The sequence below is a fragment of the Epinephelus moara genome, chromosome 6, assembly GCF_006386435.1.
Source record: "Epinephelus moara isolate mb chromosome 6, YSFRI_EMoa_1.0, whole genome shotgun sequence".
NCBI classification, from domain to species: domain Eukaryota; kingdom Metazoa; phylum Chordata; class Actinopteri; order Perciformes; family Serranidae; genus Epinephelus; species Epinephelus moara.
In genome coordinates this window covers 43,911,118-43,938,322 of record NC_065511.1, presented here as the reverse complement: position 1 = coordinate 43,938,322, position 27,205 = coordinate 43,911,118, and the positions used below count along the sequence as shown (strand labels likewise).

Below are 27,205 nucleotides of genomic sequence, written 5' to 3'. Positions count from 1 at the left end.
CTGAGAAGGAGCTGGTCTGAGTGAAAGCCGCTTCAGTGAACTGAAGTAAAGCCGAGTAACGGCGCATTTTATTGTGAGTAACCATAACGGCGTTATAACGGGGGAGACAGTAACTTTTTTGATTAGTCGTTACTGAAAAAAGTAGTGCCGTTAGTAACGCCGTTATTTATAACGCTGTTATTCCCATCACTGGCAGTGATAGATGCAGACTGCAGAGTCTCAACAGATAATGCTCACACGAGTTTCTGACAGCTCTCCAGAACTCTGCATTTTCTATGCATGCACACCTGGCACAACACAGATACCTTCATTCATTTTTTAAGGTCTTGTAAGACAGGATTTAAACAGTAACACACTCTCTGCAGACTCGCTGCCTGCTGCAGAAGATTCCTACTTTCTACAGTGAGATCATCACTGATCACTGGTGGGCAGGTAGGTAGGTAGGTAGGTAGGTAGGTAGGTAGGTTTTTATTTATCCCATGGGGAAATTCTTGTTTCCACAAGCTCACATGAAATCACACCACAATAACACCACAACAAGAATAGATACAGTGGCAATACAAATAAAGGAAGTAAAAAGTCCTTGAGTTCCTAAGTGACTATTCATTAATTAACTGGCCAGGGTCCAATGAGGTGTCTAGTGGCGTGTGGGAGAGGGGCTTAGGTCATGAGCCACTTCCACTGACTTCTCTACCTTCAACAAACACCATTTAGAGCTGTTAAGAGGACAAGTAGGATTCATACATTTAAGTGTAAGGCATAAAAACTGAAACTCATTTTTTGTCCTTTTCCTTTCTCCTTTTCTTCCACCTACAACTACTTTCCACCATCTATAATTCATTTTAGCTGTCAGACATGTTGCTGTTGAAACTCTTTTACGTCAGTTGTTTATATTTCGAGCACCACAAATGAAATTTTATTAGGCCATAACTCAAAACCTGGACCGATAAAGCTGAGCCTATCTGCACGGCTCCAACAACAACCCCACTAATGTCAGAAAACAGTTTCCTAACATCAAGGAAACTGTTTTCTCAGGTTTGCATAGAAATTCTTTTTCAGTCAAGACAGCAACATCAGATTATTGAGCTTCTGCTGGAACAACACACACACACACACACACACAGTGACAGGCAGGCAGACAGAGAGAGAGAAAATCCTGGAGCTGACAGAGTTGGCACAGACTTACTCACTCAGGGTTGAGTCACTTCTCACACAGCGTCTAACACACAGCACAGGTTAAAATGTGATGTGAGAAGTCAAACTGGCAGAGGAGTGGAATCTGACCGCCCGTCTCGAGGTGAGTAAAACATTTTTTTCCTCTCATCTGTTTTAAACTTGATGCTTTGACTCTTAATATATAAATAATTCTAGTGAAGTTTGTTACAGTTTAAATCTGCTGTATTCAGAACTCACTGGGTTATAACATTGAGCTCATACATAGACTGTGCATGTCCTCATGGTGACTAAAGCCAAACATTAATCTATTCAGGTTTTAAATGTAATAATTACTGGCACTGTGTCAACAAAGATATCAGACTGTGTTAAGAGACTGAGTCATCACTCAGTCATCACTGGCCAGACATCTGACACACACAGTCTGACAAATGTTTTTCATCCATTTATAGTGTCAAAGTGTCAAAGTGCGCTGCAGTTTTGACTGTCTGTTTGTTACAATATGATCAACAAGAAGCAACCTTTCAGTTATTTTACCTGTTGACTGTCAGGAACAAATATGTCACCATTATGTGCTTCCCCTCTTTGCTGATGACTCTGCCTGTTACATATGACACAATGTTCCTGTCAAAACAACCCGAGCACAGTCATTACCTTCCAGCCGTGTGTTTCAACACATCCACTGATCAGAAAGTAGAAGTTAAGAGGTTCCAAAGGATGATTCTAACAATTGGCTGATTACTGATTTCACACTTTTGAGGCTTGGCTAGTTATTAGTGTCAAGTCTCTGAGCCCTGTGGGCCACTGAGCAGCTCCGCTGGAGTAATTGGGGGTTGACAACATCACTCAAGCGCACTTCAGTGGTGATAATGAGCGGGGAGGAAAGTGTGGCTCTTTCAGTTTCTTGACCCAGATTTTTTCTTGTTGGTTCAGGGATCGCACCGACTGCTTGCTCTGCCTGGGGGCCACTTTTGCAAAAGGTCGACTGCAGCAGCTCTGCACAGGTCAGGCGTAGGCAGGAGCGTTTGTAGGATCTGAGAACATTCGGGACTTTGCCTGTACCTCTGTCAGGGGGCCCAGAGGATCTTCTACTGGCACCCTTTAGATAAACAAGCTCTTTTTTTATTAAGGACGCACTGACTGTGAAAATCTGGGCTGATACTGATGTTTAAACTGACAACTTGGCCAACAGTCGATACTGAACCTGATGCTTTTTTGTTGTTGTTTATTTTGTTTTTGTTCTTATTTATTTGCCATCTGGTGGCACAAAAATCTGCATGACAATCTTCAGTTAAAGTCACTGCTTCATTACACTCACTTTGAATGAGCACACATTTAATCAAACACATTTACCAAACAACCTTTAAAATAACCTTTGACATATATTTTTTAAATAACTGTTTCAAAAGCGTTTTAACTACATACATCAGAACTCCCTTGTGTTTCTCGCCCAAAAATACATTTTAGAAGATTACACTGAACACATCATACCAACGTTATAATTCACCTTTGCACACTACTCATTTTTACTTAATAGAGCTTAAACGCATCATAATATAACTTGATGCATAACAGCTAGCAGCTAACAGCTAACAGCTCACATTAACTGGCTCTCCTCCTGCCAACTTTAACACAAATGTGTTGTTATCAGAGTTTATGGCGTCCTTTCTCCCCGTTGGCCTCTCGAGGAAGATCCCTGTTCATCACAAGCGCGTTTGTTATTGTTCCTGGAACGACAGGACACATTTAGTCTCGAGTCCTGCATTTTAGCGTGAGCAAAGTTGATGTGATGTCATTCTATTTGCTGATAGGCCGATAGCGGTCAATAAGACGTGATGTGTGGCCAATAAACTGGTGGGTCTCCACTCCAGTGTTGTGGCTCCCAGGATAACACAGTTGAGTGTTCCAAGTACAGTTGTCATTTTGTGACTTTTCTCCGCACTGAAATATCCTCAGAAACACTGAAGTGATTGGCAGGAAATTCACCAGAGAATAACGTGCAATAATTATTGATCGAGTGTCATCAAGAAAATTTCAATGAGTTCATTTTATGACCACATATCTGTCTGGTGTTTGGTCCAAATAGCTCTTGTGAAACCCCCCCTGTTGATTTGGGCCCCTTGGCACTATATGTGAAGCCAACAGTTTCTAACTTGGGTTTTAAGATGGACAGTGGTTTTAAATTGGAGCGTCAAATTGGTGCAGTGGTTAAGTCCAGCTTCTTTCACCTTAGGCAGCTGGCAAAGGTTAAACCTTTTCTTGCACAAAAGCACTTTGAAATAGTAATCCATGCCTTCATCACGTCCCGGCTGGATTACTGTAACGCACTTTATTTTGGAGTCAGCCAGTCTTCCCTCGCACGTCTCCAGTTGGTTCAGAACGCCACTGCTCGGCTACTAACTGGAGCACGTAAGAGGGAACACATTACGCCCATTCTGGCCTCCCTTCACTGGCTGCCCGTGCACTTTAGAATTCATTTTAAGATTCTTTTATTTGTTTTTAAATCTTTAAATGGTCTCGCCCCACCTTACCTCTCTGAGCTGCTTCATCCCTACGCTCCTGCTCGGTGCCTCAGGTCAGCTGATCAGCTGCTCCTGGATGTACCGAGGACTAAGCGGAAGCTCAGAGGGGATAGAGCCTTTTCTGTGGCGGCCCCCAGATTGTGGAATGATTTACCTGTCCACATTAGACTGGCCCCCTCACTGTCCGTTTTTAAAACCAGTCTTAAAACCCATTTTTACTCCTTGGCTTTTAACCCAGCATGAGACTCTGCTCTTGTTTTACTGTTTTATTGTTTTTATTGTTTGTCTTATGTTTTTATTTTTGTACAGCACTTTGTTTCAGCTGTGGTTGTTTTTAAAGTGCTCTATAAATAAAGTTGAGTTGAGAGTTGAGTTGAGCTGTAAAACTAATGACATAACATGACATTATATATGCGTTGTTGTCTGGGTCTTATGATGGGATTGGTTGAGGATTAACTGTTGTCACCTGTGAAGCTCATTTCAGTTTGTTCTCTGCCTGGCTGAAGATGTTTGTGGAGTTCCTCTACACACAGTGAGGCAGATGTTGTAAATGTTTTTTGGAAGAATCCAGCCTGTGGGTTTTATTGACATCAGCAGAAGTTGTGTCCGAGACTTTTTTGGGATTTGTTTATATTCTGAAGTCACCGGATCCCTGCTGCTGTTTTGACCTCTTCAGTCTCTTTAAACTATTTCATGCTGCACAGCGCTGTTTGTATCAGTCCTTCACTGTGAAGCCTTCAAGTGAAGCCCAGACTTCCAGTTAGAGCTGGAACAGTGAATTCTTCTCTGGACAACTTTAAGTTTGAAAGCGACCACCTGTTAATCCACTTTGTCTGGCATGTGTGATATGACTAGGCCAGGAAAAAGGCAGACCCTCGATTGTTCAATCAGTTGTTACTCATTCACTGGCCGTGCCACAGAGCACAGAGCGCAGGACAATGGTACAGAGGTGGAGTCAAATCACACTAACACAGTACACAGTGTTCTGTGTCGACCTCCCTTTTGGAGGTCACACAGGATGATGTTTAGATTTCTGTGAAATAATGACGTTTTAGTGATGAGACAACCTTCTTTCTATTTTTGAAGCCTTGAAACTGTTACTGAGCGACTACAGGACTCATCTCTTTCTGGTTTTTATCCCTGAAACAAAAACATCATGTTAAAAAGAAAATGGAGGATCATCCCCATGTGCCAAACGCAGTCACCAGAATAAATGCTGGGATTGTTCATATTTGCAAAAAACAACAACAAAAAAACGGAAATGTTCCATCTGTACATCAGTGTATGGTGGAAACATTTAAACTTTGCATTTCTTAATATTTCAGCAACACAGTGATTAATAATGTGGTTAGGTACCAAAACCACTTGGTCATGGTTGGAAAGATCATGTTTTGGCTTAAAATACCCGCTCTTAGGGACACAGTGGTGGATGGGTCCAACAACCAGCGACTTTCACCCAGGAGGCCTGGGTAAACGCAACCATGTGTGTGTGTTGTTGAAAGAAAAAAAACATCAGTTCCCTGTGTTGTGCTTTTATTTTGACAGAGACTGTATGCAAACTGTACATTTCCTGTGAAAACAGAAGTGTATTTTGAAAACAGACAATGCATGTAACAGGCTGAAGTTGACACGGCGTCCCAGAACGACAAGGTAATATAGTGATAGTAATGTAGGTCGTCACACTGGTTCAACATGTCTGATGCAGGTGATGAGAAGGATCTGTTGCCTACTGTGACTAATGACACTGATGATAGTAGTCACACCTGTGACATTCCTGTTGTGACAAATGAAGCACCTGTTGTGACAAAGGTCTGTAACAGGGATACTCAGCTTGCTTGGGGGCCACTTTTGTGAAATGACAGGAGGCCAGGGGCCAGTTAATAATATCAAACATTAATAATATTTATCACATAAAATGAATAAACAAGGCAAATGCAGTCGCAGCAGCTCTGCACAGGTCAGGTGTACGCAGGGGCATGTCTAAGGTATCAGGACATTTGGGCTTGGTGCCAGACAAGCTCTATTTTGGTGTTTTTTCAAATGAATCCATTTCTCACATTAGTGGTCGGTGGGCCAGCTGCCACCTTGTCATGGTCCAGATTTGGGCCATAAGTTGAGGATCGGTGGTCTCTAATGTTTCAAAGTGGGATTTTGTGACGTCAGCTGCTTTTTTTCGAGAGCTGTAAGGACGAAGATGGGAACATTTTTCGACAGCATGCACAGGAAGTTGTTTCACCTTTGGGATTTGACTTGTCTCTTCCTCCTGAGAGATGATTTCCTGCTGTCTCCGTTCCCATCCCCAAAAGTTAATGAGTCAGCAATGTTCATCCATCCTTTCTTTTTTTTTATCTAAAAGATTGCATTGTGCAGATTTAAAGGGTCACTTCACCTACTTTTCCCTGGAAGCATCTATGCAGATAGGTTTGGTTTTACCGGTCTGTCTTCACTGTGGACAGTTTTCATAGAATCTATTTTCTAACAAATAATAGTTCTAATAAAAACTGGCAGTTTATCCAAAATAATGGAGGCACTGTCTCTCAGAGAAAGCAGCTTTTTAAAACTGAAGAAAAAAATCAGTGCTTTGAGCAGCAGAAATGAAATTTATTTCATCGTATGTGGGTGGCAGCAGAGACGCCATATCAAAACATCCAACAAGCAGAGCTGTATCTGTGGTTAAGTAGCACCAGGTGTGAGTGGGCAAATGGTTACGAAAATGAAGAAATCACTTGATGTTTGACATGAACAACCCCAGCTCTTAAACATATGGAGAGTGTTTGTCAGTGGAGGACAAACACGATGACCCGAGAGCAGAGTGTATCTGTGTGTAGCACGTAAACACGCAGCATCATTAAACCACAGTGAAGAAAACTGCTCAGTGAAACAAGAGTGCAGCGGATGAACGTGTCGTACAGAGGCGGTGGGCGCAGTGCTGCCAGCTCATGTCAATGAAAGAGCTGTTTGCCACCGACTATTGACTGCTGGGTAAATATCATCCAGCGAGCTGACGCCATTCATGGCATATCAGAGAGATATCATGGTTTAATCAATGATAGAGCCATTTGTTGTTTCTTTCATGGCCTGGTTGCTAATTTAGTGCAGCACTACCACCTCACACCATGGAGCCAGAGGGCTGCATGTACTGTGCATTAGGTTGCTACGGACCACACAGTGCCAGTGTTAGAGCACGACTCTGAAACACCTCCTCATCCTCATCCTCCTGCCTCAGCCTGAATACAGTAAGTACAAACGTTCAGTCAGACTGGATTGTTGTCTTTTCTTTTATTCGTCTTTGTTTTGGCTTAAATGATGAAGACAGAGGTTTAAATGATGATTTTCCAATATCCAACACGTTTTCATGTCAACTCATCAAATACTGACGCTCTGTCAGTGGATCTACACGTCAAGATATGATGTGTTAGGTGCCCTCCCACGTCAGCTTTGGGTGTTCAGGGACCAAATGTCACTTTACACTTGTTACATGATTGTGTCTGATCCAAACACACTGCTGTTTTCACAGGAAATATACACTTGCTGCTTGTTTAATACACTACAGCCTTTTAAAAATTAACTTACAGCACAGGTAAAACACTTTTTAAGTTTTAAGTTTACGTCCTGAAGTTTAAGCAACAAAGGCATGTGGTTGGGTTTAGAAAAAAACATCATGGTTTAAAAAAGTCACAAACATTATGGCGCTAACGTAACATGCTACACATGCTAGTACACCACGTTGTCGTCAGAACAACTCAACTTACTTTCAGTGTCACAGGAAACAAACAGTGAGCTCTTGGTTGAAAGTCTGGAGCTTTTCTGCTATTTCTACTTGAGTTGCCAGCAGTCAGAAACAGATGCAGCCAGATGTGTTTCATACACCACTAAGGGCCCGTCTGGGCTTCAGTATCTGACGCTGAGGGCCACTGACAAAGTGTTGGTTTCTGATGAGTTGGGAGTGAGAACTGGGCTGAAATATCCAACACATCGAGATCAATGAGAAAATTTGACCGTACCAGAAGTGACCTTAATGACCTGGGATGTTTATCATAAAAAACATAATTGTTGGATCTACATTTACACAACAAATGGGGGACAGCGGGCTCCTGGGGGAAAGTCCACGGTTTGTTGGATCCAACCACTGCCCCTCCTGCCCGCCCTACAGAGACCCTCCTGCTCCTTACATATATACATACACACACATGTCACTACCAGCAGCGTTTCAACCTGACACTGTCCAGCAGTGTATCTTACCACTGCGACAGGTGATATTTGACCTCAGGTGTCTGACACCGAGCCCTGAAATCACTGACAAAGTGTCGGTATTTGAAGGCTTTAGAATAACATTTGGCTGTGCAGATGGTCAAATGGTGATGTTTCCATGTCCAATAGGAAAACATTAATCATTTTGTTGCTATGAAAAAAGCAAATGCCTGCATTATTGTTTTATTTTTAAAAATAGCTTTTTTGACAGTACATTTGTTTTGTTGTGATCAGACAGCCACACTGTGACGACCACGACATTTTTCTATTTATGTATATCTACATGTAAAATCATTCTTGTCTCATGATCTGAAGCCTGTGAGGTTTACAAAAGCCAGAAGTCTTTCTCCAAGCTGTCTCTGATCACACATGGAGGAGGAGCCTTCAGGACTTTATTGTAGAGAGTCAGGCGTTGTAGTATAAACAGGGGGCGGAGTCAGAATGCTCTGAATGAAAAAGATGATATCTCTTGATTTGAAACCAAACTGTCCATCATGAGTCTAAACACTCTCCTGTGTCTGCTGCAGGGACTGACTTCCTCATGAATGACATGGCAGTCTAATTTAAGACCGTTCTTTCACAACGTCACTTGTCACTCTCTGTGGTTTGGAGAGGAGAGGAGCTTTCAAACAATGAGCCCTGCTGTCACACTGAAACATTTCCAGTTGTGCTGTTTGCTCCTTCTTATCACACGACTGACTCAGGGAGATTTAGTGTCAGTTGGCATCCTTGTGTTGCAACACCCATTCAGCTGGGTCCATAGATGAGCAGTGTCACTGTTGCCAGGCAGCCTCAGTCTATAGATCTGACACATGACAGGATCGGTGAAAGCTATCGCTGGGTTGCCGAGAAAACAAATATTTTCCTTCTCCTCGTGCTCTTGGGGGATTTCCATGTTGTCTTTCCAGCTCATACTATATGAACCTGGCAGCGGGCCAACCTGCACGTGAACAACATTGACTGGGGAAAGGGTCATATGTTGTGTGCACACAATGAGCCGCATGTGTGTATGTTTTAGATTGTCTGACCTCGAAATCTAAAGACCTGTTAACTTCAATGTGTGCTGAGGCTGAGGTGATTGCGACACACCAGATCGGTGGAGCTGCAGTGAAAATCAATGCAAGAAGAAATGAGGAACCGCCTGCAGCACTGCCAGCATATTTGTGCACATTCCTTTCAGATAAGGCTGCGTGCACCACAGAACAGGAAGCTGCACATGCATGAGTCACTAAATTCTCTACATCAGATCCTGACACAGAAACTCTGTCAGGCAGGTTCATATCAAACCAGCAGGTTGACCTCCCTCACCTCGTGAAACAGAAGAATTCACCTCTGGCAGCTTTTATGTTTTTTCACCTGAGTCATGAGCAGGCGCTTTGTAAACAGAACAGACCACAAAGAATGACTTCAGTGTCCTCAGAGCTTGATGCGCTGACCCATGGTTGAAGGCTGACTTATTGGAAAGATAAACAGACATGTGCTGGTGACAAAAAGTCCACAGTTTGATTCTTTCTAAAGTCAGATTGTCCATCAATGTGAGCTGGAGATGTGAGACTCAACCTTTGAGCTGACTGCTGGCAGACTTTACTGAAAGACCCCCTCCACTCAGGAATGTTTCTTTCTTCTGTTTATGTCCCCTAAAATGTCTGACTTTGACTAAACTGACTCGTGTTCGTGCAAAGTTTGTCACCAGAGACGTGTTTTTACATTCCCCTTCTGAAGGCCGTGATGTCTGTGCTAAAACCTGACAATCAAACGTATGCTGCGCAGGTAGATTGGTTGTGTCAGCAGCCAATCGCTGTCTAATAAGGGAAACACAGGGTCCACTCCATTTCAGTGCACCTGAGCACTGCTTAACATGTAATGGCGAGGGCCAGGAAAGCTGCTAAGATGGAGTGAAATGTTTAAGCCAGCGGCAGCAGCCACATAACTGTCAGCTGACAGCAAACAACAGTGTCAGCCTACAGGACAAAAGCCATGGTAGCTTTCTTAGTTCCTACATGGACAGTAATGTTCACAATATGATTTGATGTAAGTCTGAATGACATCATCAGTTCCCTGCCTCATCAGTCTCCCCTGATTTGTTTTTGTTTGTTTGAGCCGTGTGGTCATGGTGAAATTTAGCGGCAGATCTGATGCATCTGCCAGTGATGATACCTGTCAAATGGCGTGCAGACTCCACCTCCTTGGCGCATCGTAGGTGTACGCCACAGAGGGGAGAACAGACTCCAACGAGTTAGCATTAGCATAGTGAACGGCGTGATTTTGGGCTGTCGCAGACAACAACTGATGAAATCATGGTGAAATCTTTTGCCTTAAATCTTAAACAGTGGTCCTACAGTAAATCACAAACACAAACATGGAGGCTGCACCAAAGTTCTGATGTGGTCTTGTCTCTTGGACTTTGTTGGGAGCCGTGTTTTGAATGAGCTGGAGACAAGAATTGGCCTTTTGGCTAAGTCCTGAATACAGGGAATTACAGTAATCTGAACGTGACGAGATTAAAGCATGGATGACTTTTTTGAGGTTCGCTTGAGATAATAAATGTTTGACTTTGACAGTGTTTCTAATTTGAAGACAGTAAAGCTCGTATCGCACGATCTTGGTTATTTGTATGTTGAAACAGAGCTCAGAGTCAAACATGACAACCAAATTGCGGGCAGAATGTTTTACGTTACAGAAGAGGTTCCCAAGGTTCTTTTTTAAGTCAGAGGTCAGGTTTTGGGGCCAAATAAAAGGACCTCAGATGTGGACTCATTGAGCTGGAGGAAATTCTGTGACATCCAAATATCAGAGAGACAGGCCATTACATGACAGAAACTGTCAGGGTCACTGCCAGTGGAACATAAAGTTGAATGTCATCGGTATAACTGTGGAAACTAATATTATTCTTACAGACTATCTGAAGTTTTTATGTGCAAAAGACAAAGAACTCTAGCTGAGATCCAGCTTCTGAGACAAAATTGCATCAACTGCCAGGCTTTGTTATTGCAGCGTGATATTACAACATATTTTACAGCCTGAGTTTCACTAAGTCAATATTATTGATATTCATCTAATCCGCTTTCAATTTCCAGGAACACGGTCTCCACTGTTGACCACACCAGATAGCTGAGGAGTGTTTCCTCATTGAAGGAGCATCTCAGCGGCTGTTTCCTCACACACACACTGTTTATATGTCAGAGAGGGAAGACGATGTCCACACAGTCAACACAGTGCACCGTTAATTCATTCAAAGACTCACAATCCATCACATTCCATCTCACTCCTCATCCCTCACATGGCTGAAAATTCCTGTAGGAAATAAATATCTAATGTGGGTTTTATCTGATAAAAACACTGGAAGATCTACCAGCAGTATTCATCATCTTCCCCTCAGTGTGCTTGTTCCTGCAGCTGCTGTAAAGTGGTTTTAATTGAGCTCTGAATCAAAACAGAATTAAATAAGATGCATTGATGCCCCGCTCTGCTTTATTGTCCCAGCTGCCACAGATGACCTACAATATACAGGGAAACAATAAAGTTCTACACCACCCACATCCGTACACACGTAAATGTTTATTCAAGTCACGTCAGTTCTGGACGAGATAAAACTAACACTGTTTGTTTAACGGGGGTTATAAAGCTGGACGGCTCCTCCATGTGAGGGCCAAAACAGTGTGTAGCCTTGGGGCAGCAATATAAATAAAGGTTTAGGAGAGGGGATTTGAGAGAGTCTGCGTTAACAGCCTTAAGCAGGAAACTAGTCTTGAGAGGGTAAGTAGTGTGCAGTGGATAATGCTGTGAGAGCTGCTGTTGAGTGGAGGAGCAATGAAAATGTCTGATTCATATGGATGACTGTGGTATTTTTGCTGCCAGAGAGCACATCATGATGTAGATGCAGGTAGAGTGATGTGTGTTGTGTGCTGTGTATCTTGCGAGGTTCACTTACCCTGCAGGACAAACTAAATGTCAGTTTAATTTGCAAAGGCACATTTATGATTTAATGAGAACTGATGGAAAATTGATCAAAGGTCTTGGAGGGTAAGAGATTAAGATTTGCTTCTTTCCTCCGTCACATCACGTCTTTATCATCTTGATTTCTCTGCGTTATCTCAGTGCTACATTCAGTTTATTGGGGTTTCTTTGACTGGAAAAGTTTGAATAGAATAGAATAGAATAGAATAGATCTTTATTGTCCACCAGGGGTGAACATTTGTCTTTGGCTCACCAGACACAAGAGACAACACAATAAAAAGCAGACAAATAGTCACTACGACAAACATACAAGGTCATTACAAAACACTTAACACATTAAATCACCTCACGTTGGCGTCTCTCTGTGGTCTAAAACTCATCAGTCACCTTGTTGAGTTAAGGATGCTGATGGCACTTGGGATAAAGGAATTCCTAAATACATTTTCAGTTGTCAGAGGGACTCCACAGCGTCTCCCAGAGCTCAAGAGCTCAAACTGGCTGAGGAGAGGATGAGAGCTATCTGTTAAAACACACTCACTTTCTTCCTTGTCCTCTCTGTAAAGAGTTGGATCAAGGCTTTTGTGGCTTACCAACTATTTTATTTGCCATTTTACAATCCCAGAGAGTTTATTCTTGGATGTACAGTTAAGATGACCGAACCAGGCAGGGAGGTGAAAAGTTAAAACTCTCTCAACCATAGTTTTGTCCACTAATTCTAAAATCTGCTGACTGCAGCTCAGTTCAAACTGTTTTAGAATGCTGCAGAAAAAAGTATCAGCGATGTGACCTGGCTGAAGCTGCAAACTACAACGGAAGTACAGAGCATTATTGACTAGAGATGATACACCGTCTCATGGTGGTCACTTCCTGTCAACGTTACAGATCAGAAGCACAGAGAGTCGTTGACTAGAGATGATACGCCATCTCATGGTGGTCACTTCCTGTCAACTGGCAGGTTTTTACAGAATGGTGCATTGCCAGTAGTTTCCCGTTTCAACTCATGTCGTTGCAAATCTGTGTTCTGAACTGGGCTTAACACTGAGGCCATCAAGTTTTCAAAGAAAACAGAGTTGCTTTGAGCATCTCTTGAAAATATACTCAGTATTTCCAGAAGAGCTCATGTGTGAGTCCAGAACTGTACCAAGGTATTTCAAGTTCTCCAACATGTTGGCCATTGAGTGAAACTGGTTCTGTCTACAGATCTTGTTTTGTGCAAATAATCAATTCTTTGGTCCACATTCATTTCTAACATGCCTAAGTGCGGGCCAGGTAGGCAGCTTCACCTGATGGGTCTGCTTTCTGTAAAAGACCAATAAGGCCATGTCATCAGCATATTTAAACAATCTAAAATATTTCTCATTCATCATAACTTCCTTGGTAAACAGAGAGAATAGAACAGGGGAGAAACACATCCGTGTGTGCAGCCTGTGCTCACAGTGAGCACGTCTGACATGCTCCCCCCTGAATTTTCCCTCTGTTTGCAGGATTAGAGATCGTGGTTCCTGCAGGAATGAGACGCAGTTTATTTCAGAAAACTGGTGAACTGTTGTGGTCACAGTTCATTTTCACTCATCACAAGTTAATGAGCTACAAATACGTCTGCGTTCTGCAGGTTGTGACTTTTATTTGGTTCAGTGACATTCAGATCAGGATATGATGCCATATTTTAACAGCTTCTTTGTATATTGTCACACATTGGTGGACTGTCCTTAGAGGGGGCAAAGACTGCCAACATTATACTTGCGATTTGTGCTGTTTACAGCTGCTCAAGTCAATTAACTTGGGAAAAACAAAGGTCACTTTAAATCCCGGAAATAGTGGGATGTAAAGGGGAGAATCAAAAAGAAGACAAACTCAGTGAGAAACAGCAACAGATGTGGATCAAACACCTCCGAGTCAGCTGATGCTAATGCTAAAGCGTTGTGTTAAACAGGCCTCAGCTTGAATGCAGTCACAATGTGCTGTGACAACTTCTCTGTGTTTTTATATATGACCCAGATTTTTAACGTCTCACTTGACCTCTGGGAACGGTTGACCCAGTGGGTAGAAAACAGCAGCTAAAGTTAGCTAACGTTTCCTAGCAATGTTAGCCTGGCAGCGGTGCTTCTGTGTACAGAGCTGAAATATAAAAGACATTTACTCACTCAGCCAAAAACAAGACAGCAGGCTTCAGTTGTCGACCCAACTGCACACTAAAAAGTTACAGCTCAGTAGACTCCTGCACGGTTTCATCAGCTCGCCATGTAACGTCAGTAATGTTAGGAGGTCTGGAGGTCCAGGTCATTTGTAATGACAATTGTGTCACAGGGCTAATCCCTCAAGTTGTGGAGAAAATCACTTTGCTTTGTTTTGTATGGATCACATCCAACATGAGTTTTCATTTTCTGATGCTACCTGCTGTCTGCAGGATCATCCAACACTTTAATGTAGACACTTTTCTCTATTTCCAGCTCACACAGTATATGGATTTATCATTTCTGAATTGTACTCATCATAACAGTCACATGACTGCAAACAAGCTAGCAATATGCTGAGGGGGGTGACAGAGAGGAAAAGAGAATGACCGTGTGTGTGTGTGTGTGTGTGTGTGTGTGTGTGTGTGTGTTTACTCCTGATGTACTTATGTATATGTCATAGCAGTCATTTTTATTCAATGGTAAAAAATAAACAAATATCAGAAGTAAAAATTCTCAGTGTAAAGAGAAGCGTCACTGTTAGGCAGGTGTACCTCCATTCTGGGGAATTTCTGTGCTGACAGATGAGTTAGATGAAGGTGAGGAAGATGAAGAAAAGAGGATAAAAAGCACAGAAAGAAGAAAAGAATAGAACACAAAAAGTAAAGGGAAAAGTAAAGTATATCTTCCTGAAATGCACTGGGAGAAAGGTTAAGACTGTCACAAAAAGAAAATGAGCAGGGAATGCACCAATATTTCAAACTTGTACTCTGTATATCTCTGGGGAGAGGCATAAACAGTTTCATGTGAAAAAAACAAAAGTCAAACCCTGCCTCCAAAAACAATTTGGGTCAATGTTCTGCCATACAAACTGAAATGCCAATATTTAATCTCTTCTTTTTCTTTTTCCTTTGCAAGCCTGTCACCATGATTTGGAAATTGATTCATTTTAGTGTTCTCCTCCTCGGAGCACTCACATCCCCGACTCCATCTTCGCCCACCACCACCGCTAACACTGACGGAGGACCCTGTCACATCGACAACTCCGGCCGCTCCGCAGACTGTCTGGGAAGACAGCTCGACAGTGTCCCGTGGAGACAATTTCCATCCACACTGGAGAACGTAGATCTCTCCTACAATAAACTTCAAGCTGTTCACGCTGACGACTTCCTCCGCCTCCCTCGGCTTCGTATTCTTAAGCTGCAGTACAATAACATTTTACACATTGACATTGATGCCTTTAAAAACAACACGCTGCTCGAGCATCTTAACATCTTCAATAACTCCCTGCAGGAAATTCCTGCCACTGCTCTGACTCCTCTTTTGAATCTGAAAGAGCTCTACATGTCCAATAACCTTTACAGACATGCCACTTTGGATGAGAGCTTCTCCAGATTTGGCAAACTCCAGGTTCTGTCTATGGGGGGCCCTCTGGTGGCGGGTCTGAGGAAAGCTGATTTTCAGGCCCTGAAGAACATCCAGTTACAAGGCTTTGCTATCAAATGTTCCTCCAATCTGAGTTATTATGAGCCCGGAAGTTTAAAGGTCATCCAGACAAAGCAGATAGGCTTTGATATGGCCATAGATCAACGGCCAAACGCTCTCCCTCACATGCTACGTGACCTCGCCAGCAAGACCTTTAGCGTCATCCAGTTCCGCAACCTCTTTGAGTTCATGTACTACATGGGAAAAGAGGACATTTTCCAGGGTTTAAAAGACATCACAGCCTATCAGCTCATCTTTCACAGAGGAAAATACAATGAGAATCTCATGAGGATGGCTTTAGTGAACTTACAAGTCGCCCCCATCAAAAGGTTGAGACTTCAGTACATCGACTTCGCCCGTTCACCCACATTTGTTGATAGCGGAGCAGGTTCCAGCGTCACAGAGCTCGCACTGGATAAGTTGGATCTTTGGTGAGTATCTTCTCATTATAAAACATCATGTGCCAGTGTGAACCATAATTCATATGATGTGAAATTTAGCTTGTCATAATGTCCAACATGCTCTCATCCTAATTCCTCACATATCACCACTTTGTCAGTGCCGTTCACGTCTACATATGATGCGCTAGGTCAACTCATCCTCACTGTGACCTCGTCACATGTCCACGTTTGCTCATGGACTTTCCACGTCCACATATGACGTCCAAGGTACCCTGGGTGTGTTGGTTGTTGACGTTCTGGGACGCCGTGTCAACTTCAGCCTGTTACATGCATTGTCTGTTTTCAAAATACACTTTTGTTTTCACAGAAAATGTACAGTTTGCATACAGTCTCTGTTTTCACAGAAAATGTACAGTTTGCATACAGTCTCTTTCAAAATAAAAGCACTACGTCAGTACAGCACCACGAATTGACGTTTTTGACACTCACACGTAGTTGGGTTTAGAAAAAGAATCTTACGGGAAGCGAACACCAGCCTTGGGGATAAAAGTTGGTGGTTGTTGGACCCATCTGCAACCCCTCAGACTTTTGCCCCATTAACTTAAGTTACCTCCCCCAACACCACTGGGCGCTGTGAAACAATAGCAGAGACCGTCTGCGTATCGTGCTGACATGAAAGATAAGCATTACCGACACAGGAAGTCACTTACCAAGCTCCGGTGTTTGACAGCTTTGGAGTAAGACCAAATTGCCTTGGTATCCTCCTGCGTTGTTGACATTCCGGGATGCTATGTCGATTTACGCCTGTTACATGCATTGTATCTTTTCAAAATACACTTCCATTTTCACAGGAAATGTTCAGTTTCTGCTTGTTAGATGCATGTCGTCTTTTTCAGAATAAACATACAGCGTTGGTAAAGCTACGTTTATTTCATACTTCATCAAAAGCATGCGGTTATGTTCAGATAAACACATCATGATTTTGCTCAACATTCATATGGGAAGTGAACAGCAGGCTCCTGGTTGAAAGTCCAAGGTTTATTGGAACTATGCATTGCCCCTTCTGCATGTCCAATAGGGACTTTCCAGCTCCTGAAATTAGGTTGTCACTGGCAGGGTTTCAGACTGACGCAGCCTGGTGGCGTATCATACAGCCTCGAATGGTGGCTTTTGGCGCCGGTGTCTGATGCTGAAATCTCCTGTAATCTCCACATATTATCCACCATTTCTCCCATTCTGCATGTAAACAAACTGACTGGCATGTCTCAAAATGGAGGCAAGCCCCTGGCCATTTGATTGACACCTCACTGAGCCAATAGGAGCTTCCAGTGCTGTTGTTATGGTCTCAATAGCCAACCAGAGCCTGAGCTGAAGGAACACATTTCCTGTAGTTTGGAGGTATTTAAAGAGCCCACCTCACCCGAGGATTATGGGTCTTATTGTCAATGACACTCGGAAGCTCCACAGCAGTTTTTAACCCCTTATTGTCACCACAGACTGTTATACATGTACAGACATGATAAACTAACGGCTCCTTAAAACAGTCTCTTGTCAATGTAGTTCTTAAAAAGTCATTTCTGTCTGTGTTGATTAGTTTTTCACTTATATTCACACATTCAGTTCATTGTTTTACCCTCTTTTTTTTAAAAGGACAGAACCTCAGAAAAACACATGTATATATCATATTGTTATCTACTTTAAATTCTGACTATGTGAGGCTTCACGATATGGTCCCATTGTGTTTTCCAGCTAAAGCCTCCCAGCTCAGCGCAGCAGCTTTGTTCAAGAAAATTTTCAGGCAAAGAATTAAAAAATATATACATTTCAGTGTGTTGAAACTTTTATAATTCAATGCACTCACAGTGATTCTGACTGCTGGGGGGAAAAAACTTCAAAGTGTTATCTCGTACATGTACTAAAAATGGAATAAGACCAGCTTAAGGTTACTTTGGGTTTGACTTGGTTAGATGTTTTGGTGAATTTTACAGTATACATATTTGGTTTAACCAACTGCACAAAAATAATTAATTCAGAACAAGCTTTAGAAGCCAATGTCAAATAAAAGTCAAGTTGCAGGCTACGAAACAAGCTTCCTTGTAACTATAGTGCAAAGGACATTTCCCCTTGATCTGGACTTCACACAGAGGCCGTGTCCCTGAGCTGTTTAACTCTGAGGACTGACTGTTTGCTTTTCATGTGCACATAGAGAACATTACAAATCTCTATTTCTTGCAGGTATATCAGCAATCCTGATGTGCTGAGATTCGACTGGCGCTTCACCTGGTTCAACAAGATTAAGGAACTGTCTATTCAGCATGTCTACTTCAACTCGGTGCCTTGTGATGCCTGGGTGGAGATGGCAGGTGTAGAGTCTGTAGATGTCTCCAACAACCGGCTACAGAACGAGTACATCTTCAACCAGCGGTGCAATTACAGGGGCGCCATGCCAAATCTTCACACCTTCAAAATGAGCACCAATGACTTGACCAGCTTAAAAGACTTGTCGTCTCTAACTAGGGAGTTCCAGCAGCTGCAGGTGTTGGATTTTAGCAACAACAAACTGGGATCTGCTGAAACTAGTCAGGGCTGCGTTTGGCAGAAAAATATCACTCGGCTCATCGCTCACCACAATGAGTTTGTAAGTGTAGCCCTGCGTTGTCTGCCCACCACAGTGCACTACCTGGACCTGTCCTACTGCAACCTGGACCAGCTGGACATGACGTACTTTGAGAAAGCCACCAACCTGAAGGAGCTCCTGCTGAGTGGGAATAAAATCAAGTTCATCCCATCTAAGTGGACGAGTCCATCCCTGCAGTCACTGGCTTTGGATGGGAATTCATTTGGTCTGATTAGCAAAGCTTCCTTCCAGGACATGCCTCAGCTGTCCCACCTGATGGCAGGGAACAATCCCTACCACTGCACTTGTGAGCTCCATGCTTTCGTCGAGGACACGATCTCAAAGGGGAAGGTGAACCTCACAGACTGGCCTCAGAACTACAGGTGTTACCACCCAGAGGCCCTGCTCAACACTGTCGTATCCAAATTCCTCCCAGGTCAGGTGGCGTGTGATATCAGACTGGTGATCATCATCTGTGTCGCAACCACCGCAGCTGTGATCTTGATACTGATGCTGATTTGCTATATTTTTGACCTCCCGTGGTACACTAAAGCCACCTATCAGATCATCAGGGCCAAGTACAGAGCTCACAAGGAGAAGGCGGCAGGGGAACTGGGGGCTTTTGCTTATCATGCCTTCATATCCTACAGCCACTGTGATGCAGACTGGGTGAGGGACCAGCTCCTGCCCTGTTTGGAGAACAACAGGAACCCCTATCGTCTGTGTATTCATGAGAGGGACTTCATGCCAGGAAGGTGGATCATCGATAACATCATTGAAAACATTGAAAACAGTCGAAAGGTAAAAAAAAAAGTTTCGATTTAGATTTTTGTTTTCAACATGCAAAATTCATAGGAATTAAAAATAAAGTCAAGAAAACAAAACCAGAATACTCAGCAGACATATCCAGTGAGCAACATGAGGATTTCGAGTCCGAAAAGGAAGAAGGTGAATACTTAAACCCATCCTTTAATATTTTATCAACAAACGTATTATCAACTACAAATATGGGGCACACATGCCACATCTGTAACCACCTGGAAAACGCAAGGTCAGACACTGGTTGCCACTTTTGTGTCTTGTCTGTATCGGCTTTCAAGGGCATGGCAGTAGGTTGCGTCACAGGTTGCTAAGCAACCTAAACAACACAAAAGTGGACAAGGTCCAAAACCTGATCACATTTGATGGTTGAAACTTGTTTATTTACGATTAATAACATTTGTAGTTTGATATGGCAACAAATTTGACCAATGTTAGCAACAGTAACAAGCTAAGATGTTGTTAATATGAAAGTACTTGTTTGAGGACACTGGGACTTTGTTATTGTTAAAAGTGTTTAGCTTTTATACTTATCAGGTCCTACTGATCCCAAATAGCTATAAGAAAATAAACTTTATACCAAACAAAAATTCAGGTCTCAGGAGGATAGGACGGTCCAAGTCGAATACAACAACACAGAATCCAACACGACCCATAACTTTTCATATATGTGGAAGAAAATTGTAATTCAGGTTTTCTTTGTCTCCATCCTCAGGTAATATTTGTCCTCTCCCGGCACTTCGTTAACAGCGAGTGGTGCAACTATGAGCTGTACTTTGCTCAGCAGAGAGCGATGGGAAAGACCTTCAGTGACGTCATCCTCGTGGTGAAGGAGCCCATTGATCCCAGCTCTTTGCCCAATAAGTACTGCAAGCTCAAGAAGATGCTGAGCACCAAGACGTACCTGGAGTGGCCCCAGCAGGCCAACCAGCAGGCGTTTTTCTGGGAGCAGCTGAGAAGTGTCCTGGGCAAGCCTGCAGCGACCCAAAGGGGGAGGTTCAGTGTGAAGAGCAGAACCTCATCTGTGGGAGGTGTTTCTGTGATTGGGCCCCCTGTGGAGGACAGCAGGCCAGAGGTGGGGGACACTAATGCAGACAAAGAAGCAGCACTCGAGAACAAAATCATTAAGAGGGATAACGATGAGCTGTTGAACCAGAGACAAATCCCTATGGTGGCATTTTGACCAAAAGGTTAGGAAAAAAAAGATCCATTTCTTCAGTATTGCCTCAAAGTATGAACTCAGTTAACCTTTTGTGTGTGGGTTATGCCAAAGCTGGGAGCAAAAGCCAGCGTCTCATTATGATGACAAAACACGATCCCCCGCCTGCCTGTGGCATTCTGTCATGTTATCCCCAAAGGGGCGAGCTGATGCCCTCTGCTCCGCTCTCCCTCTGAGCGTCTCAGGCTGGGTGCCCAGCTGACAGCCGCTGAAAGGCCAGAAACTCAACGGCTCAAATGAGATCTCCCATGTTGCACTCTGGATAACAAGCGAGGTGCCAGGAAGATGTGGTGACAAGGGCCACATTGTGAAAGGGCCGTGCTCTGTTACACGCTCGGCCCTCAGAGATATCAGATCATAAGTGTTCCAACTCTGATGTTCCAGAACCGAGTCAAAGGCCACACGGGATATACGATACCAACACTTCACAGGAATACAATGTGTTTGGGGAATTGGAAAGATAAAATCTAAATCAACAGCGAACTTTGGATTCAGCACTCCAAGCTAGCTCTTGAGTATTCACACTTTTTCTTTTTCTTTTATTTAACCAGAAGGGTCCTACTGAGGAACAACATCTCTTCTGCCAGCGAGTCCTGGTCAAGATGGGCAGCAAATAAAAAGCTTCAAATACAATTCAATTTCAATTTTCAATTTCAATTTTATTTATAAAGCCCAATATCACAAATCACAATACGTGCAATAGATGTCGTACAGAACAGATCACCATGATAAATTAACAGTAATCCATATGACACAATGAGAGAGAGAGAGAGAGAGAGAGAGAGAGAGAGAGACCAAAGAACAAACATACAAAACACAGCAGACACAAAACATACAGGAATCAAGGGCTTTAACAGGAATCATGGAAAACGGTGATGCTTGATCAAAGCAATGATTTTGTTCCTTAAAAAAATTGTTTTAAATTATTTTTAAGCATGTCAAAAAAGGGTAAAGATTCTAAGTCAAGTATGTCCAGTGGCTCATTTAAGCGTGCATGGTGTGAAAAGGGCCTTCATTTTATAGTTGTAGTTTACTGATGTATGAACAGAGGTTACATAAAACCAGAGTGACCGTCCTCTACTGACCAATCAGACTGCAGGGTTTCTAGCTCCACCTTTTAGTACCAGATCTGTGTGCTAGGTACCCCAACAGAGGGGGGACCAAACATGGGGACGCTAAGGAACGCTTCTGTTGGGACCATCCACAACTTTTCACTGTGTGTGGACAGAAGCAGTGCGTACCATACTGAACTGAACTGGGGGACTTAAGTGATAGCTAGTTGATACAATAGCAACAGTTAAAGGGACAGTTCACCCCTAAATCAAAACTACATATTTGAACTACATACTTTGACCTGTAGTGCTGTTTATCAGTCTGGATAGTTTTGGTGTGAGTTGCCGAGTGTTGAGATATCAGCCGCAGAGATGTCTGCCTTCTCTCCGATATAATGAAATCAGATGGCACTCCAAAAATTACATTTAAAAAACTTCAGTGTCTCTCTCCAAAAATCATGACCTGGTTGTTCAAAATAATCCACAGAACTTTTCGTGAGCAGTGAGATTTTTCTCTCTACCAAACTACACCTGCCAACTGTATCACCGCACTCATGGAAGCATGCATCTGCTCATGGACGAGAGGTTCATGCTCGTGAGGCAGCGTGGGATGTGAACATTACATCTCACTGGAAAGACACGTTGCTGTTGAGGTTTTCAAATGTATCTTTTTGGAGCTTTGAGCAGCACAAGCCGAGCGCCATCTGATTCCATTATACTAGAGAGAAAGGAGGACTCGAGGTACAGTATCTCCAACACTCTGCAGCGAACACCAGAACTATCTGAGGTGATAAACAGCACTGCAGGTGAGAGGAAAGTTCTATATTTTTGATTCTGGGGGAACTGTTCCTTTAAGCATACAAGTGATAGTCTATAAAACAGAAAAAAGGAAGTTATGAGCCAGTTGGCGTTCAAAGGCTGATCCAGTGGCTCTCTGTAGGTCTGCTAATGTTTCAGGCTGGCTGCCTCTGTGTTTGACTGTATTTACATGTACAGATACATAAACCATTATTTGACTGCTGTCAGTTATCTTTCTTCACTTGTTCTGACTGAGCTGTTTGTGTTCAACCTGTGAGGTCACTGTTTTATTAGGAGGTCAGCAGCAGCTCCGTTGTGTTGCTTTGCTTTAGTGATGACTTTGAGCTGAGCTCACATGTGCCATGATGTTTACTGTGGCTTGAAAACATTTGAAAAAAAAAAAAAAAAACAGTTTTGTGTAACAATTTAAAAACTTTTCATGTCTTGAGTTGAGTTTACAGATAAAGCCATTTGTAAGGTTTGCAGATGGCCAGTAGATGACACCATTGAACTTTTTATTTTCTTGTTGATGTCCCACAGAGACAGACAGAGATGTGACATGTAATAAATGCATTTCCTGAATATAAGGCATGCTGGCATGAAACACATTAAATCAGTTCTTTAAAGTATTAAACGTAATCGTGTGCAGAATCAAACATGCAAAACAGACCTGTTTATTCTTTATGCAGACTCCTTGTACTCTGTGCTTCTGTATTCTCTGCTCATGTTTTCACATTTAAAATACAGCATGTGCCTCAGTTTCATAACCTGTAAAAAGCTGGACATTTATCATTCTTGTATAGATGTATTTGTGTGTAATCAAATAAAACCATGTCTGTTTTAGTTACTACTGTGAAAATGTGATTATGTTGGACAACCATCACACACCCAGTATCTCTGCAGCTGGTTTCAGGCCAGCTCTGATCAGTAATCAGAGATGGTCGCTTTGGTTTCCAACTCAGAGAGAGCTGAGAGGCTCTTTGACACTCGTCCAGTTAGTCTCAGTTAATCAAGTCAAACGACGGGTTTCATCTTTACTTTTCTTTCAAACCAAGAATTTTAAATTTGTCCCTGATCTGCCAAAGTTTCATGTTTTCATCAATAATGTAGAAAAATGTTAAATCAGGAAACTTTACTTTGTTTCAGGAACAGGCCAGTTATGAAAGATATTTAAATCTCCATTTGCAGACACCATCCATCCATCCATCCATCCATCCTTCCATCCATCCATCCATCCATCCATCCTTCTGTTATATTGTATATGAAATATTGTGCTGTGTGCACTTTTCTACTTGTGTGTCCCTGATGAAAAGCTAAAAGACTCTCGAGCTTTACCAGATGATGTCATACTCTTACTGTTACTGTTTCTTTCCGCAGCTCTGTATGAAATGTACTTTGAGGTCCAGGGTTTAAATTTAAAGTTGCAGCATGCAAATATCCATAAAGCCTTTATACAGCTCACCTGGAGATACGGATGTAAATCAGCCCCGGCGGTTTGCATTCACTAAAAAGAGGATTTCAGTTTACTGGCCTGCACCTAATTTGTATTGCTACTCAAGTTCTGCTGTCATTCAAGCATAATCACTCCCTTAATTGCAAATGATGTTTCAGGGAAGCATTAGTCACACCTACTAAACATAAGTGAGGCCTAATAAAATGAATACAGGCAGCACATAGGCTGAAGAAATCCCTTCTTTTTACCTGTTTCTCGTGTTATTTGTCAGCAGACAATCAGCTCTATTGGCACAGCGTGTGTGCACGTACAAGGACTTTGACAGGTTTTATCTCGCAGTGTGTGTCCACAGAAACAGACATGACAGCTAACAACATGGACAAAGCTGTACACATAAAGGCAGGGAACAGATATTATTTAATATTTTCTTGACTACAGCAAGTGGGTGGATTTGTATATGCATGTCTACGTCCTCATCGTACAGCATGTAGGGTTTATATAGACGGTGCTATGTACTGTAAATCCTGTTTGTTTACAAAGCTCTTAATGGTCTGACCCCGACTTACATGGCAGACCTCCTAACTCCTTATTCTTCCCCTATGTCCCTCAGGTCAGCTGACCTGGGGCTCCTGAATGTCCCACGCTCCAGATTCAAGCTCAGGGGTGATCGTGTCTTTGCTGTGTCGGCCTCCAAACTGTGGAAGAGCATCCCAGTCCACTGACTCTTTTAAGTCGCGGCTCAAAACCTACTTTTATTCATTAGTGTTGATGTGCTTCTCCCTGATGTGTGCCTGTGTGTGATGTGTCTTTAAAGTAAAGGTAAAGGTAAAGTTCCACTGATTGTCACACACCTGAGTGTGTGAAATTTGTTCTCCGCATTTGACCCATCCCCTGAGGGAGCGGTGAGCAGCAGCGGTGCCGCGCTTGGGAATCATGTGGTGATCTAACCCCCCAATTCCAACCCCTGATGCTGAGTGCCAAGCAGGGAGGCAATGGGTCCCATTTTTATAGTCTTTGGTATGACCCGGCCGGGGATCGAACCCACGACCTCCCAGTCTCAGGGCGGACACTCTACCACTAGGCCACTGAGCTGGTGGTCTTTGAATGTATGTATGTGTTTATAGCGGCTTAAAAAACCTACAGGTTACCAGTCATCCTGCCAGAAGACAGTGTTGCTATTGAACGTTTTCACCCCAACCTCGGGAAATGCTGCTGGTTTGTCAGTGGACCTACATCATCAACATACGATGCCCTGGGTGCCTTCCCAGATTTCAACCAACTGAAACTTCTCCCATGTGCCAAGCATGTATTGTAGGAGGAATACAGCTGCTGATGTAGGAATGTGAATGGTCCTGTCTAGAACCAGTGACTGGTTTGTCCATTCTGGGCTACTGTAGAAACATACTTGCCTGGAAATCCAGACTCAAATCTAGAAAGATTTTGAGTCTGGCCCTCACCGATACACCCTTCCTACCCAAGGGGCGGCACTAACTGAGGCATATTAAATGCCGCTGCACGCAATTGGATAGCACGATGGCCAATCAGAGCAAAAAACAAGGTGACGTATTCATTGCACTAAGCCCCATGTGTTTGCCGACCAGTGGGGCTAACTGATATATTATGCTTTTGCCGTATCCCGTCGGCAAAATGGCAAAAACGTCCTTCCTGGAAGCGAAGGCTTCTAGGGCAGCCTTCTGTTCCTCTCTCAAGGAGAAAGATAAGTGTAGTTGGCTCAGTGTTTCTTCCAAAGCTAAACTGAATGGACACGGTCCTTCACCAGCTGCCATCTTGGCTGTTTACTTTTCGACATTATGTTACACCCGCCCAGAGCCCGCCTCTGTCAGATAGACTGATCTGATTGGTCCGATGGCAATTCAGCGGGCTCTGCTCGTCGGGGCCAGATCCCCGTGCAGAGCAAATTTGAATTTGCTAGGGGCGGGGCATCTGGATTTCCAGGTTAGAAACATACAGTAGCCCAGGACAAACTCGGTGGCAGTAGATATATCACCAAATGGTTCATTTTGAGGTTATGAAAACATTTCAAACAATTCTTAGTTTGAGAAAAATCAGAAGTTTACCTAGAAAAGGAGAAGTATGGTGTCATTTGATTAAACGGCTGTTGCATTCTGAGTCATTATTTGTATTGGTGTGTATGCAGTGTCCTCATGATGACCATCTCCTAGCGGTCAGCAAAAAGAGGACATTTGTGAGATGTAGTAATCAAGGTGTTCCTCCATGTGCTCATTTCATGTCCTTATTTTGGGGGGTCACCTGTAGGTGGCCTGTTAGTGTGTATGTGATGTTCTACACAAGACTGGTTCTTCACTGAAAGACACATGAAGAAGTTGTTTGTTCAGAGCAACCTGCTGTAAAGATAGTGAACACTTCCCTGTTAGCAGAGGTCTTTCTGTTGCAGTACAGAAAGACAGTAAACAGTAAACACTTCACCTGCATCATTGCAAAGTGAACCAGCAGAAAGATTTTCCAAAACAGTAACTCCTGTAGCTCACATAACCTCCCTGTCTGCCTCAATGATGTCAAATGCTGGATCTCACTTTTTTTTTTTTTTTTTTTTTAATTTAACGATGACAAAACTGAGATCAAAGCTATAGGTCCTAAACATTCTACCAGCCTGGTTCACAGCAAGCCTGGTCTCCTACTGAATGCATAAAGCAGACTGTTGTTCAGTCCTACATCTTTTTACTCCTTCAGGTTTACATATGGTCATACATGCTTTTATTTTATTCTGGCATGGATAAGTGTAATTCACTTCATGTTGGTATCAGCCACAGCTCCCTTCACTGACTCCAAATGGTGCTGCCCAAATTGTATCTATTGATAACTGTGTTGTTTGCGTTTTATTTAACTGTTGTTTTGTTTTGTGTTAATCTAAAAATGATTTTGTAACCTTATTAAGGGAAGTGCTATTTATCATTGTTATTATTATTATTATTATTATTGTTGTTGTATTGGTGCTAATATATGTTCCTACATGCTGGACCTTTAAGCCAAACCAGGTGGTTTTGTGCCTAAACCTAACCATACTTTATAATAATTAATAAATGTAACATATCTGTGGCTGCAAAAATATTTTTTCTGGACTGGGTTGTAGTCGTAGTTTTTTGTGTAGTGAAACCAATAAGAGTGATATCAGCGAGCTGGCTGCAGAGCTCTGTTCCTACATGGTCATGATGTGTGTCACAGTCACAGCTGTGTTCCTCCCGCTGTGATGAGCAAACACTGTGAGCTGTGATAAAGCCCTGTGGCTGCCTTACATGGCCCTG

The 27,205-nt window shown here is 42.8% G+C and overlaps 1 protein-coding gene across 2 annotated transcripts; it reads left to right on the top strand.

Moving 5' to 3' along the window:
• Positions 1 to 1,179: 1,179 nt before the first annotated feature.
• Positions 1,180 to 23,295, top strand: tlr18 (toll-like receptor 18). Of its 2 annotated transcripts, XM_050046003.1 has the most exons (5): positions 1,180 to 1,297; positions 6,790 to 6,931; positions 14,996 to 15,993; positions 18,199 to 19,381; positions 20,115 to 23,295. In XM_050046003.1, exons 3-5 carry the CDS (start codon positions 15,005 to 15,007, stop codon positions 20,580 to 20,582), a joined length of 2,640 nt encoding a protein of 879 aa, XP_049901960.1. In that variant the 5' UTR covers positions 1,180 to 1,297; positions 6,790 to 6,931; positions 14,996 to 15,004; the 3' UTR covers positions 20,583 to 23,295. The 2 variants fall into 2 exon arrangements, with proteins under 2 accessions (XP_049901960.1, XP_049901959.1); XM_050046002.1 differs by lacking the exon at positions 6,790 to 6,931 and having other exon boundaries at positions 1,182 to 1,297.
• Positions 23,296 to 27,205: the final 3,910 nt, after the last annotated feature.